The sequence below is a fragment of the Equus caballus genome, chromosome 10, assembly GCF_041296265.1.
Source record: "Equus caballus isolate H_3958 breed thoroughbred chromosome 10, TB-T2T, whole genome shotgun sequence".
Lineage (NCBI taxonomy): Eukaryota > Metazoa > Chordata > Mammalia > Perissodactyla > Equidae > Equus > Equus caballus.
The window spans coordinates 28,098,678-28,114,232 of record NC_091693.1 but is presented as its reverse complement, the minus strand read 5'-3'; the positions used below and the strand labels follow the sequence as shown (position 1 = coordinate 28,114,232).

Below are 15,555 nucleotides of genomic sequence, written 5' to 3'. Positions count from 1 at the left end.
TTTCTTAAAAAGGTATCTGGGCCCGGCCCAGTGGTGCAATGGTTAAGTGCCCATGTTCTGCTTCAGCAGCCCAGGGTTCACCAGTTTGGATCTCAGGTGCGGACATGGCACTTCTTGGCATGCCATGCTGTGGTAGGCATCCCACACATAAAGTAGAGGAAGATGGGCACGGATGTCAGCTCAGGGCCAGCCTTCCTCAGCAAAAAGAGGAGGATTGGCAGCAGTTAACTCAGGGCTAACCTTCCTCAAAAAAAAGGGTATCTACTCACCTACCCTGTGACTCAGGCATTGCACTCCAAGAAATTAACACAAGATCAATGAAACATGTACACAAAGAACTGGTTTCACACATCTCAGTGGTTTTATTTCCAACAGTCAAAAACTGGAAACAATTCAAATATGCAAACGGAAGAATAAATAAACAGTGGTACATCCACAGAACATCATACTTCCCACAATATAAAAAGAAGGAACTACTCATACTCATATAAGCATCATTGATGAATCTCAAAATGAAGAAGTCACACGAGGCTACTCAGGGAAAAAAAAAAAGAGTAACCCTTTATGAGGAGAATCATATAGAATTCTGGAAAAGACAAACTAATTGTAAAACAAAATAAATCAATGGTTACCTGGAAGGCAGACAGAAGAGAGAGACAGACATTAGTAAAGGGCCCGAGGTAAATAAGAGCTGGAGACCTTCATCATCATGATTAAATGGCTTTATGGGTTTACATGAATGTCAAAACTTATCAAATAGTACAGGTTAAATATAAGCAGCTTATTGCAAATCATTTATATCTTATTAGAGAACTAAAAATACAGTTCAACATGAAAATCTGGATTTCCTACAATTTTGGAAAGCCAGTCTGATAAACCTCTATTGACCCCACCATATCCTTCCTCACACCATGGGAGGGATGCCTTGCCACAGTGCTGGCAAATACTGGAGACCCGTGAGGTCATTTCCACCAGATTCAACAGGAATGCAGGCTGGGGCACAAAGGCCACAGAGCTGGCCTCTCTCGTCTCAATTTCCTCCACAGCAATAGCCTTAAGGTGAATAGCCCAGAGAGGCTACAGGAATCCACAAAGTATTTACATGTTTTCCTCTCACCATGACCTCAGCTACACAAGATACTCACTTCTCCAGGCCATGAGAATTTGAGCCCGCTCATCCTTCACAGCCATAATGACTGGAACCTTCTAGGTGCCCCTTTAAAAGTGGCAAATCCCAACCAGTTTGGAGCAGTCTCTTCCCCTCCATACAAATCCAGTGTTTCTGTAATAAGTATGATTCCCCTGCCCACACAATCCTATAACCTGTGATGCCACTCTGGGGAATTCATGACATCAGAGCACATGGCTCTGCTGCAGGACCTGGGAACAGACTGCCCTCAGCAGCACTGAGCACAATGCAACATCCCCTGTGAACAGAACAATTTCATGTTGCTCTCACAAGCACCAAAGGTTATCTCAGCTGACCCTCCACAGACTGACCTCTGAACCACAAAATACCACGGCATCCAGGCTACGATTAGGTCCACAAATCCCTGCACTCTTTTCTTGGAGGTCTTGGGCAGCAAGGCAAACTCGGGCAAAACTGGAGAGGAAAGCACATTCTGCCATCATACTGTCCCTCTGAGACACAGAAAGATTGGGATCCCAATCAAAGCTGTTCAATCCCTCACGTTAGCAGAACACAACTATTTTCAAACCACCACATACACTAACTAGAACCCCCAGATGAATGGTGGCTTAAACAATAAGGCCTTCATTTTCACACAAAGCAGAGCAATGGGAGGCAGGCTGCTCCTGGGCTGGAAACTTGAAGGGCAGGAAATTCCATCAGAGTCACATGGGATCAACAATATCCCTGGAAAAGGCAGTCTATGTTTTTAAGTCACCAGCAGAGTCCTCTGGGCCAAAAACTGGTCAGGTCAGTCACGTAACTCATCAGTGAAAGTAATTACAGAAAGGAATAAAGATTCAGCTTTCTTGCAAATGCCTCCTGCAAACGTAAGAACAGAGTTTGCTTCCCTGGACACACTGGGGAGGGTCAAGGATGCACACCATGAGCACCTGAAAAGTGATAGAGCTTAGATGGCTTTTGCTATAGAACTGGCAGTGACATAAACCTGGTAAGGACCCTTGGCAAATTAAAGATGCAAGGCAGCTCCCACATAACAGGAATTTCCGTGATTTATCAGGATCACAAAGTTTAATAAGACATAGACAGCACCCTCATAAGGGATCTTCCCAGTGTCATTATACTTAAGAAGAAACGACACATTTCCTGCACCTTATCATTTTCCTGATGTGAACTTTGTGGTATCCAATGAGATTAGACTGAAGGGTTTCTCACATTCATTGTACTCCTAAGCCTTCCCCTAGTGTGAACCCTCCAGTGTGTATGCAATGAGGCTAGAGTTTCAGCTAAAGGATTTTCCACATGCACCATATCCATAAGGCCATTATTCACTGTGAGCATTATGATGTTTTATGAGACGGGTGTTTTACGTAAAGGATTTTCAACATTTGCTACGTTATAAGGACTTTCTGCAGTGTGAATGCTCCTTGTGTTTAATGACACTGGAGTTTTTGGCAAAGCATCTTCCACATTCACTGCACTTATATGGCCTTTCTCCAGAGTGAACTCTCTCATGTTGAAGGAGTGAAGAACTTTGGCCAAATGCTTTCCCACATTGGCTGCATTCATAAGGCCTTTCTCCAGTGTGAATTCGCCTGTGTACAATGAAGTTGGAGTTGTCTGCAAAGGACTTCCCACATTCACTGCACACGTAAGGCCTTTCTCCAGTGTGAACTCTCTTATGTTTAATAAGTCTGGAGTTTTCAACAAAGGATTTCCCACATTCAATACACTCATAAGGCTTTGATCCAGTGTGAAGTCTCTGATGTTGACAGAGGGCAGAGCTTTGGCTAAAAGTTTTCCCACACTCACTGCACTCATAAGGCCTTTCTCCAGTGTGAATTCTTTGATGTTTTTGGAACGTTGAGTTTTGGCTAAATGATTTCCCACATTCATTACATTTATACGGCCTTTCTCTGGTGTGAACTATCTGGTGCATAGTGAGATTGGACTTTTGGCTAAACGATTTCCTACATTCCCCACACTCATATGGCCTTTCTCCACTGTGAACTCTCCAGTGTTGAATGAGCTCAGACTTTCGCCTAAAGGATTTCCCACATTCCCCACACTTATAAGGTCTTTCCGTACTGTGAACACTCCAATGCTGAATGAGGGTTGTCTTTTGCCCAAAGGATTTCCCACACTCCCCACACTCATAAGGCCTTTCTCCAGTGTGAACTCTCTGATGTCGAAGAAGTGAAGAACTTTGGCAAAATGCTTTGTCACATTCACTGCACTCATAAGGCCTTTCTCCAGTGTGAACTCTCCTGTGTTTGATGAGTCTGGAGTTTTCAGCAAAAGATTTTCCACATTCAATGCACTCATAAGGTCTTGATCCAGTGTGAACCCTCTGATGTTGATGGAGTGCAAAGAATCGGGTAAAAGATTTCCCACATTCACTGCAATCATAAGGCCTTTCTCCAGTATGAATTCTCCAATGTTGAAGAAGCGTAGAGCTTTGGACAAAGGATTTCCCACATTCCGTACATTCATATGGTCTTTCTCTGGTGTGAACTCTATGGTGAACAATAAGGTTGGATTTCCGGCTAAAGGATTTCCCACATTCTTCACAATCATAAGGTCTTTCTCCAGTGTGAACTCTCCAATGTGTAATGAGGTTGGAGCTTCGGGTAAATGATTTCCCACACTCTGTACACTCATAAGGCCTATCTCTGATGTTACTTTTCTGGTGTTCAACAAGGTGAGACTTTTTAAGTAATATTCCACATTCTTCAGAGTCAAAAATTCTTTCTCCAGTATACACTCTCTGATGTTGACTGAGGCTATAGCTTCTGCTAAAAAATTTCCCACATTCATTCCACATAAAACATCTTTCCCTAGTGAGGAATCTCTGATGCTGAACAAGTGTGTGTTTGCAGCTGAAGGTGTTCGTGCATTCTCCCCAGTTATTAGTTTTTCCCCTCGGAAAGGCCACTCTGCTCTCGGTTTCACTGTTTGACCTCTCCCTGATGGCAGTAGTCTGTTGCTGAAGAAATTCAGAGCTAGCCAAGAAGTTCTTCCCAACTACCCTGAAGATAAATGGCTTCCCTGACACATTGCATTTGCAGTTCTTCACAAATGAGGCTCTGTTGACACGCCTTCTGAAGGGTTTCTCCCCAGTGCACTGCTTCTCATGCTGACAAACGTTTGTGCTGACATACAACTGTACCCCACATGCCCCACACCTGTGCAGTTTCTGCTTCTCATGTGTTTCCTGGTGCTCAACCAAGTGTAAAATGTCTCTCAATATCAGGCCACACATTTCACAGGGGTGCACCTTCTTGGGAGGCAGATCTGCTTTGGGAGTCCTGACCTGTGACACTCTTTGTACAGAAACACTCTGCTCAAAAGGATCCTCCTTGTTCTCTGCTTCATGACAACAACCTGAGAGAGAGAAAAATTGGTAAAGACCATGTTGACCTTGATGGGAGGGGGGCAGCCCATACATAACTATTTGTCTGAAAAACCCAGGAACCAGCCTATGGGATTGTTTATAAGAACAGGGAGTTGGGTTCAGGTTGAACACAGTGCTCTTTAGCAGTACTGGGCTATAAAGAACACAGGATGGGGGAGGCTACGTGAGGCAAAGGACACAACCATGTGGTGTGTCACAAAGAGAGGTAGGGTGTACACCTCATTTCTCTGCAAACAACTGTCAGCAGGACCTTGTCTACTAGTGGTGTGAGGGCAATGTAGATAGGTATCTCCAAGCCCAAGAAAATAAAACTGCAGCGGAGCAGCTGTTGGTCAGGGACTTTTAAGAATGAGCACACATCTCATAATACAAAATACAGGCCAATGCTGGAGACCACTGCAGATGAGCAGCAAGAAAAATGGGTGAGATAGGGACTCCAGAGATATGAGGATGAGCCACAGGACAGATGAAGAGTAGAAATGACACAGTGAAGAACTGACAAGCAACAATGTCAAAAATGAAGCAGAAATAGAATGTGGCCACTGGCATTAGCACCAAAATACCAGCCAACCAGAACAGGTTTCTGGTATCATTTGAGCACGGGACTGACACCATGCCCTCCCCCAGCATGTTACTGTTCAGGGTCAGGTTCCCTCTGGGCCCATTTTGCTGACTCGGGATTCATATCCAACCTATGGACAACCAAGGACTCTCCACTCAACTCCCAAGCCGAGCAAAAATATGGGACTGGGAGGACACAAATACCAAGGAAAGAAAATAACATCTGAGCAGCCAGTGCCAACCCAAAACAACTTGGCACGTCACAGCCCAGAAAAAAAGAAACTAAATATGCTACAGAGAACTCGGGATGGGGGTCTTGCAACAACAGCCCATGGTTCATATCAGGGAATTATTACCTGCAGCAGGCAGTGTTGGAAATGTCATTTATAGGAAGGAAGTAGACCTAGAGCATAGATGCCATGGATCTGGACAGTGCCACCCAGCCAGGAAGAGGGTAAGTGAGTTGGGATACATTAGGCTGAATGCAAGACTCCTGACCCTGGATCCTTCCATGGGAGGCTAAAGGGAAGCAGGTATGGGGCCTGCTCAAGGAGAGGAGAGGGCAGTGAACACACCTCAGTCCTACCAACCACAGCACTTACCCAGGGAACAGGGGAAGGAAGCAGTGCTCATGGTCCTGAGTGAAGAGGACAGAGCTATCTCTGGGTAAAAAGAAAGGGTAGAGACTACCTCAGGGCATGGCGAAAGGTGTGAGGGACTTACCCAGAGAGGTTATAAGTGCTAAGTTCTCCAGCATCACATCACGGTACAGGCGTCTCTGAGCCTCATCAAGGAGACCCCATTCTTTCAAGGAAAAATATATGGCCACATCTTCAAAGGTCACACCGCCCTGCTAAGATGATGACAGATAAAACCACAAAGAGTCCAATTCTGAAGACCCACAATCCATCTCCCTACACGTCTACTCTATGACCATTCATTTCTCAAGCCTTCCAACTCAAGAGGGTAAATCAGGCCCGGGTACCACTGGTGTCATTCTCTCCTCATGGTCCCACTGTTGACTCAGTCCAACCACCAGCAACAAGAGGCAGGTAGACAAATACATATCTAAGCTGTGGCCTAGCATTCGGGGATCCAGCCCCTCCAGACAAGAAATTCCCCTGGTATGGTCACTGTCTTGTAATTACCAATGCAGGGCCCTGGAATCCTCAGACGTGCCCCTCTCCAAGTACACATCATTCTTTAGACTGCACATCCCTCTATCTCTGTATCCCACAGACACATGACCATGGTCACCACCACCCCACTGCCCCACACCATGGGTATCTCCCTACCCTCCCCATTTGTTACTAGTACTGTATACCAATCACTTCCTCCTACCCACCCTTGGGTTATGGTGGTGGCCGATCACAGGACACCTGAGACTGGACACATGAGACCAACAGCAGTTTATGAATCACATAAATTCACGCCTCTGAGAACAGGACACCACTCACCACAAAGGCCCACATGGGAGCTACACTCCAGAGAAGAGTGAACAAACAGGGGCTGCGGGATGCAAGCTTCATAGAATCGAGAGGGTGGGATGCCCCCTGGTTCCCACAGGAGTATGTGATTGGCTTGTCTGAATAACTTTACAGGCTGGTAGGGAACTGACAACTGCTACAAAGGGATAAGCAGGAACTGCTCCAGGTTCCCTTGGTCAAAAGGGCCATGAGGCTGGGAGACATTATGCACAGGAGCAGTGTGGGGAGGGAACTTACATTCAGGCCACTTCAGGATGTCAGAGTTTTGCCAAATGTGAAAGAAGCGCATCATACTGGGTTTGGGACTTATACCACAACTTGGCAGACAGCATCCACAGTACACTTAGCAAATTCAAACAGGACCCAATAGGACCAGACGTCTCATGGTTCCCAACAGCAGTGTCACCTCAAATCATGCTATGAAGGCCTCACTGAGTGGCTCTGTTCCTTGCTTCAGACTTAGACACACAGAACCAGGTGTAGATCTCAGATACCCAGAGTCCACTGCTACTTCTGTGATGCACTTGCTGTCACCTTAGCACATACAAATTTCTGTCCCCCTGACCTTCATTCAAAGCCCAGCTCCATTAATCCCCCATCCCAGGGCAAGTGAGTCTCACAGATGGCCAAATTTACCCCTGACCTTATCTACCAGGCTGAATGAAACACCCCAGACCCCACCAAAGTCCTCGCAAAATCTTGGTGAGTCCAGAGTGGTAAATATGTAACAGCTCTGGATTGCGTGTGATCTTACATGAATTGCCTCTGCATTAATCTAATGTCCACTTTTCTCCTAGAAGCCTCAGCCACCTTATCAAACTATCCAGTCTGATACCACAAACTGTCACTGCCACTGATCTCCCTTACCTATCTTGATGAAGCTCAACACCATCAGCCAAGTACCCAAACAAGAGTCACAGCCCTTATTCGGTTTTACCTCTAGGAATATGCACATTCTAGTACCAGCTCCTGGGTTAACTTTCCAAACATCTTTACACTGGCTGTCAGTAATGGGAATATGTCTACATAAAGCCTGAAATGGACTTGGGACCCTGGGTGTGGGATTTCTCCAGGGTCCCTAAACTCAAGAACTGGAAAAATAACATTAAGAGTCTTAGAAAACCACAAATCAGAGAACATCGCGGTGGAGGTTCCGGCCAGTGAGGCACTGGGACACCCTCCACGTCCCTGTGTGGGTTCCATAGGAACTACCGCAGTCACGGGAAGCTGTGAGGAGGACCAGGCCTGGGAGGAACGGGAGCCGCAGGGGGGTGATGGGCTCAGGCCTCCCTGTACCCTTCCCTGGTCCTGGGGCCAGGTGACCTCAGGCTGCCTTGTGTTCTCTGGGCCTCAGTGTCACCCCTTACCAGCTGTGGGACCCTGAACAAAGATTCCACCTCCCAGTGCCCCACTGTCCTCAACACCTCCCTCCACGCTGTCCTTCCTGTGAACAGGCTTTGGGAAAGTGCTGAAACCCTGACGGGGACCGTGTCCCTCTCTGTGCACAGCCCTCCCGGCTCCGGGGCCCTCGGACTGAAGGAGCAGCCCCTCCCCTGCCGGTCCAGGCGGGACCCGTCCTCACACTGTTCCCTGCGGACACAACGGCGCCGCCGCCCCCTCCGCCCGGGACCCTCGCCAGCAGCCCGGTCCCCGCCCGCAGCCACAGGCCCCACGAGCGCCTCCCCGGCCCGGCCCCGGGGCCTGGGCTGCAGGCCCGGGAGCAGCGCCCGCCCGAGGGCTGGAGCTCGGGCTGCGCTGCGGGCGGGGCGGCCCGGAGCCGAGCGCTCACCTGAGCCGGCTCCCTCCGCGCGGCCGCCGCCATCGGCCTCGGGGGCGGCGCGGGGCCGGGAGCGGCGGGAGACGAGGCGCCGGGCGCGGCGCTCCCTGGCCCGGGCCTGGCGCGGGGCCCCGGGCGGCGTCGCCGAGCCTCAGAGCCGCCTGGGCCGCGGGGACGGCGCCTCCGCCCGCGCCTCCTCGTCGTCCCCTCAGCCCCGACCCGGCGCTCCGAAGCCGGAACAGAACAACCACCAGCCGCAGGTACAGCCCCTGAAGAGGTCCCCGGAAGACCACTCGCCACCCTGGTGTCCAACCGGAAACTCCTTTTGTCCTGAGCCTTCATTGGCTCTGGGAGCCGTCTGTCGTCGTAGAGCATTCAGGGAAATGTAGTTCCAACAAGCCAAGGCGGAGATAAGGTTCCAGGAGGAGAGGCCTTGGTCCACTGTGAGTGGCCATGGGCAGTGATGCTTCTCTTTCCAGGGCTCCCCTCTTCTTAAAGGGGCCGTATGCGGACTTCTGGGGACTGCTTTCTGCAACTGATCAGCCAGGCATTCAGGCCGTGAATTAGGATGACAAATGTTTCCCAAGAGGCCATTGGCAGCAGTGCAAGTTGGCCCAAATCTGATGTGCCATTTTCTGCCCGAATACTGTTCCCTCAGAGGCACACAAACTTGGGGACTCCACAAAAGTCGTCATGCTTTCAGAGCCCAAATCTGTTGATAAACCACCCCATATACTGAACAGAACCCCCAAGAAAAAGAGGACTGAAAGAGTAAGGCCTTTCTTATCGTACAACCCAAATCAAAGTGTGGCAGGCAGTTCTCGGGTTGGTGACTTGGGAGCTGGAAAAACTCATCACAAGTATCATGTGAACCTAACATGTCCCTGAAAAGGTAGTCCTTCTGGCAAGGTGACAATAGAATTCGTTAGGTATCCTCTAGGTCAGAACTGGGGGAGGTCCATGCCCCAACTACTCAGAGGGAAGGGAATGCGGACCCCCTAAGGCTCAGGCTACTCCTAATTTGTTCTCCCACCTGAGAGAACAGAGGTCGGCTTCCCTGAGCACACTGCGGTGGCGACTGGTGCACGCTGTGTGGACCTGCCAGGTGGCAGGGGTGAAATGGCTTTAACAACGGAGACTGGTAATGAGGGAAATCTGGGAAGGGCCTTGGGCAGGGCAGAAACTGAAACACAGCCACGCATGCTTCTCACATAAATTAGACTTACGGGGACTCTCCCGTGGATGTTGGGATGTGTGAGAGTCAAATAAGTCTGATGACTAGTCCAGAGGCTTTGCTCCACTTTTGTTATATTGAAGAAAGTAATTGCACATTCCTTGCACAACTAAGGCCTTTCTCCAGTGTGAAGTCTCCAGTGATCATGGAGGGTAGGGCTGCAGCTAAAAGATTTCCCATATTCTCTACACTCATAAGACCCTTCTCCAGTGTGGACACCCCGATCCTGAAAAAGTGTATGTTTGCAGCTGATGGCTTTCTGGCATGCTCCTTGTTGTAATACCATTTTAACCAACCTCATATTCAGTGGTTTTGTTTGACCTCTCCCCACTATGAGTGGCCTGCTTATGGTGATAGCCTGGGGTGGCTAGGAAGTCCTTCCCAGCCTCCGCACAGGTAAAGGGCTTCCTGGACAGATGAAATTTGCAGCTCTTCACAAATGAGGCCCTGTCCATGTAGTTTCTGAAGTTTTTCACCAATGTGCTGCTCCTGGTGGCATCGAAGGTTTGCACTGAAATAAAATTGTTTGGTACATGTCACTCTCTTGTAAACAGTTTCTGCCCACAATGTTTTCCTTAGTGCTCAGCCAAGTGTAAAATGTGTTTCAAGATGGGGCACACATCTCAGAGGGGTGGATGTATGGATGAAGGGACCTGCCTTGCGAGTCCTGACCTGAGCCTCTCCTGCAGAAACACCGTTCAGGAGGAAGCTCTTTGTTCTCTGCTCTGCACCAAACCTGAAAGCAAAGAAGTGACAGTGAAGTATATGTTGGTGATGTTGGGAGGAATGAGTCTACAATGACAAATTGAACTACATCCAGCTGAGTTACTCCATTGTATTGCATCCAGGAATGAGTCTATGGGATGCTTTTCAAGAAGTGGGAGTGGGGTCTTCTTGTGCATTAATGGGCCTATAAGGTCACAGAATGGTAGAGGCTTCACCAGGAAAAGGACACAAGGACAGGGTGTTGCACAGGGAGACAAGTCAGATCTATAACTCCTTCCTCCACCAAAGGCTTTCACAGGAACTTGTGTGCTGGATACACCTAAGGCTGTGCAGAGGCCTGTCAAAGCCCAGGAAAACCCAATTGCAACAGTAGCAGGAATTCAAGGTCAATCTAAGGATATGTTCACAGCCCGCTGAACAACATGTGAGGGCCAGTGGTGGAGAGCCCTGCAGAAGGAGTGGTGAGAGAAACGGGTCAGATGTGGAGTCCAGAGAGGTGCAGGTTACCCCTGGGCTGGAAGTCACACAGGAAATGACAAGTAGTAGAATTGACAAGTTGGCAAAGTGTCAATATGGGGAAGGAAAGGTAGAAATGGGGTGTGGCCACTGGCAGTGGCATCAAAACTCTGGTTGAACAGGACAGGCTCCTGGTATGATATGAACATGAGCCTGTTGTCATACCCTCCCCAGCTACCACTCATCAGGGCCAGGTGCCCTCTGAGCCTGCCCTGCCATGGCTGGTGTCATGTCTATCCTGTGAAGCACAGAGGACTCTTCCCCTGGGCTCTAGTTTGGCAGCTACATGGGACATGGAGGACACAAGTACTGATTGAAAGACCAAACAAGTGAGTGGGCAGCATTGGCCCAGACCAACTCAGCACATAACAGACCCCAGGAAAAAGGTCTACATGCTACAAAGAAAACCACGCAGGAAGTCTTCAAAAACAGCTCATGGTCCAGGAAAGTAGTGACCATGAGAATGTGGGTACTTCCTGGCACAAACCAGCAGGAGAAAATGTCAGCTAAAGGAAGGGAGAAACCTGGGGTACAGAGGCGCCATGCATCTGGACACAGTCACTGGCCAGGCAGAGGCAAGCAAACTAGGCTCCATTAAGCTCACTGTAAACTTCTCATCCAGAATCTTTACCTGTGGGGCTTCAGGGCAACAGAGATGGGGCTGCAGGGGAGGGGAGAGGCCAGTGCAAGCAACCCAGCCCTATCAACCCCAGCACCTTCCGAGGGAAATGGGGAAGGAAGCAGTGCCCGTGGTCCTAATGGGAGAAGGACGGAGCACCCCCTGAGGAAAGCACGACTCAGGGAGTGGGGATGCCTAGCCTAGACCAGGTCACTGGGGAGGGTGTGAGTGCCTTGCCCCGGGAGGATACAAGGACATAGGTGACAATTCTTCAGAATCACCTCGTGGTACAAGTGTCTTTGACCCTCATCAAGGAGCCCCAGAAATACACAAGCATATCCTCACTTGTCATAGCATCCTGTCATGATGAGGACAGAGAAGATGAGGAGCAGCCTCTCTGAGGACCCACGTCCATACTCACCTTCCTCCAGAGCTCAGCATCTCAGAGGAGATGCCAATCCTTGGTGCCACTGATGCCCACGCTCTCCTCGTGGTCCCATGAACACCCTGCTCAGCCCTCAGCAACAAGAGGCAGGAGGGCAGATAGACGCTGTCTAAGCAGTGGGCCTGGACTGCAGGCCCCAACCCCTCCCGCCAGGCAATAACCCTGGGGCCCCCAAGATCATGACTCCCAGACACAAGGCAACCCGGCTTCTCAGTTCCACCTCAGTCCCCAACAGGAAGGCCCTGGGGCCATCAGCTCACACTTCCTCTCGATGTGCACATCATTCTGTAGACCATCTCTCTCACATGTCCAGACACCAGAGTCACCCTCCAACAGCCACCACCACCTCCCCGCCCCACCCCATAGGCATCTCCCCGGACCCACTCATGGACCTGGCACATGGCATCCAGAGAGTGCTTGACAAATTCACACACGATCCAGCACAACCCCCCACCTCTTATGGATCCCAATGCCAGGGAAAGCCCTGAACGCTGCTTTGGAGGCCTCTCCACCTGGCCCTGATCCCTTCTTCAATATGTGCCACTCAGTACCACATGTGAGTTTGAGACCCCATGACCCTCTGCCACTTCTGTGCTAACTTGCTGTCCCCTCAGCAGCCACAACCTGCCACTTTCTACCAAAACTTCATTTAAATCCCAGCCCCACTGGCCCCCATGACAGGCGTAGTGACTCTCACAGATAATGACCCTTGTGCCTGACCTTATCCACCAGCAAGACTGAAACACCTCAGACCCCAACAAAGCTCACTACACAGTTCTGTTGATTCCATACAGAAGTGAATAAGCAACCCAGACTCAGTGTCATCTTGTCTCAATTGCTCCTACGACTCTGCATCCATCTCATGTCCACTCATCCTGTGGGAGCATTGGTCACCTGCCAGACCATCCTCCCCACCCACCTACCCTCTTCATGACCACTAATCTCCCTCATCTGTGCTTGTGCCCCCAACCCTCAACCATGTGCCCGAGGAAGAGACCCAGTCCTCACCACCACCCACTTCTTCTAGACCTGCTAATAGCATTACCACCATGACATAACTCCCCCCTCCTAAATGTGATCCAGAGTTCCACCGTGGCCCGCATAATAGCCACCACTTGTGGATGTCTCCAGCCTGAATCCCTCCACAGATTTCCAGACCTGTGTGTCCAGATCCCCACTTTATGACTTCACTCACAATTCTCTAAAACACTTCAGACTCTTCACAGGGCCAAAACAAAACTCATATTCACAGTCAAAATTAGTTTACCACCAGCTTCCCATCCCAGTTTATGCAACTTCCATCCCTTCAGCTGCTAGGACCAAAAACCCTTGGGTCATCCCTGACTCCTCCCTTTTTCTCCCTCACAGAAAATATCCAAGAATCCACTTGGTCCTTCTAAAAACATGGACGCAGAATCCAAACACATCTCCCTCCTGCACAGCTGCCACTCTGATCCATCAACACTCAGCTGGACTATTGCAATGGCCTCCTCCTGGGCTCCCTGCCACCTCCCACAGCCCCATACAGAATCCGCTCTCCACTATGCAGGGTGTAACTCAGACCCTGTTACTCTATCAAAGCCAGAACCTTCAACACACGTGAAGAAAAGAAAAGTGACTGTGAGAGTTTCAAAAACCCATTCTCAAAGTGGAACTTGGTTTACACTTAGACAAATTCGAGTGAAGTTTTGGATTCTAACAGACATGGGACACCATCAGAGGCACAAAAAAATCCTCACATCATATGTGTGCTTTTGAAAAATGCAATACGTGAACAACAGATAATTTTGAGGATCTTGAGTTAGGCCAGATTTCAGGTCAGTATTTGTGAAAACAATGAAAAGATTCAACATTTCAAAGTAATGGCATCCCATTCAGAGGCCATCTAGGTAAGCCACAGAGCACTTAGTACAGCTCGTGCCTGTGAAAACTACTAAACTATCAGATTAAATCTTCCAGGAAAACACACAGATTCTCAATTCACTATTGGAACATAGACTAATGTTGAAAGAAACAGCCCTCACTATGGGAAATAATGTTCCACTTGAGTTTATTAGAGATAAGAACTGTAACTTACATCAGCATGATTTATCGTTTGTATCATCCATGTTACCTAAATATACTGCATTGAAATGCTATTTACACAATTATGTGCTTCATATTTACTGACATTAACCCGTAATTTACATGAGTAAATATTAAAAATCAAACAAAATTAATTTTCGAATCAATTTTGTGTAAAGCAGACATCACAGAACTACATTTAGCCACACATTGTACATTTAGCCACAGATAAGATGACTTTTCAACAGCCCAGTATTATGTTCATAAGTTAATCATGATAAAAGACACACAATTATTTAAATATGGATAATAAGGAAGAAACAAAAATTCAGCTATTTGAAAGTTGCCATTATGTGCCAATGACTGTAAAATTTTTCGAAAAATTGTTTTCATTTCATAAAAAAAATTCCAAAATATACCTTTAGTACTTGAATCAGAAGTTTAATGGTGGGTTAATATAATGAGCAATAAAGTAAATTGATTTCAAATATAATTTTTTAAAAGAAGCCTGATCACATGACCCCCATGAAGAAACACTCAGTGACCCATCCTGCTTCCTGTGGAAAGTTTCTGTTGTTTGGTGAGTCCGTGACGAACTGGTGGAAGAAATGATCATGACTTCTTGTGCTTTCTTTCAAACGGGCGCGTACACACACACACACACACACACACACACACACAAACAGACACTATTCTTAAACTCCCTTCAGTTCTTTGAAGTCTTCATAAACCTCCACAATTAGGATATTCCTAGGATTTTTCTCTCCATTTGAAAGGACCTTCACCCGATATGCTTAGAAAATGCAAATAAATCTTTTGGGTGTCAGCTTACAGTTCAGATCAGCAATGAGTTTTGTAAGGGTAAATACAAATCTGAAAAAGAAAAAAATATCCCTGAGGAAAAAGAGACAGCCACTCCACCCACCCAACACATTTCTTAGAGTATTTGCTTTAGAAAACCTGTAACTGTGAATTCTTCCTCTGCCCCTTGGAGATATATACAAATGCTTTTTAAAGCTAATTAAGCCTCATACCAATTTTACAACCCAGGAAACTTTTCCTTGAAGACCTTGGATATCTCTGAAATGTAATCACCGGAAAATCGCACGTCACGTCTCCCAGTCTCCATAGGACAGTAGGAGCCTAACTTCAGCAGGAGCCTGGGTCCAACTTACAAAATTCCATCCTGCCATAAAGACATGAGAAGTTTATTTTTCCTTAGGATAAAAACAATTGGCAAACACCAAGGTCCACTCTAATTACGAGGTGAATTTAAGATGGACTGTGTGTGACAAATGGTGCTGTCAAGTCGTCTTACCTGAGGTCTTGTTAGTGTTAATCTTAAGAACATGTGATCCTGGGTTGTATCTGCCTCACTATGCACAAGGCTGAGAGTTCTTACTGACCTTGCGGTCTCTTTCGTGGGTTGCCCATGATGCGCATCACATCCTGGTTTCATACTTATTCAACAAGATAACTGTTTTCTACTTGTGTGGGGCAAGTTTTGTTGGTCATCAGAGATTTTGTTTATAATTACATTTCCCCCCAGTTTCTACATCAG

At 47.9% G+C, this 15,555-nt stretch overlaps 1 protein-coding gene and 1 long non-coding RNA gene across 4 annotated transcripts; both read right to left on the bottom strand.

Moving 5' to 3' along the window:
- Positions 1-339: 339 nt before the first annotated feature.
- Positions 340-8,680, bottom strand: LOC100146307 (zinc finger protein 256). Of its 3 annotated transcripts, none has more exons than XM_023650612.2 (3): positions 8,403-8,680; positions 5,850-5,979; positions 340-4,534 (listed from the first exon to the last, which is right to left on the bottom strand). In XM_023650612.2, the coding sequence occupies exons 1-3, from the start codon at positions 8,433-8,435 to the stop codon at positions 2,547-2,549; spliced, it is 2,151 nt and encodes a 716-aa protein (XP_023506380.2). In that variant the 5' UTR covers positions 8,436-8,680; the 3' UTR covers positions 340-2,546. The 3 variants fall into 3 exon arrangements, with proteins under 3 accessions (XP_023506380.2, XP_070081161.1, XP_070081162.1); XM_070225060.1 differs by having other exon boundaries at positions 5,850-5,976; XM_070225061.1 differs by lacking the exon at positions 5,850-5,979 and having other exon boundaries at positions 8,403-8,517.
- Positions 8,681-13,963: 5,283 nt separating this feature from the next.
- On the bottom strand, positions 13,964-15,255 carry LOC138915972 (uncharacterized). Its single transcript, XR_011422532.1, has 2 exons — positions 15,029-15,255; positions 13,964-14,867 (listed from the first exon to the last, which is right to left on the bottom strand). It is a non-coding gene; the product is annotated as an uncharacterized lncRNA (long non-coding RNA).
- Positions 15,256-15,555: the final 300 nt, after the last annotated feature.

What these genes read in the sequence shown, in the direction of transcription:
- LOC100146307 (XM_023650612.2), bottom strand. Translation starts at nt 8,435, where the DNA reads ATGGCGGCGGCCGCGCGGAGGGAGCCGGCTCAG. An exon ending in CGCGGAGGGAGCCGGCTCAG is followed by an intron (nt 5,980 to 8,402) that starts GTGAGCGCTCGG and finishes TCATCATCTTAG; the next exon opens with CAGGGCGGTGTGACCTTTGA. An exon ending in AGCACTTATAACCTCTCTGG is followed by an intron (nt 4,535 to 5,849) that starts GTAAGTCCCTCA and finishes TCTCTCTCTCAG; the next exon opens with GTTGTTGTCATGAAGCAGAG.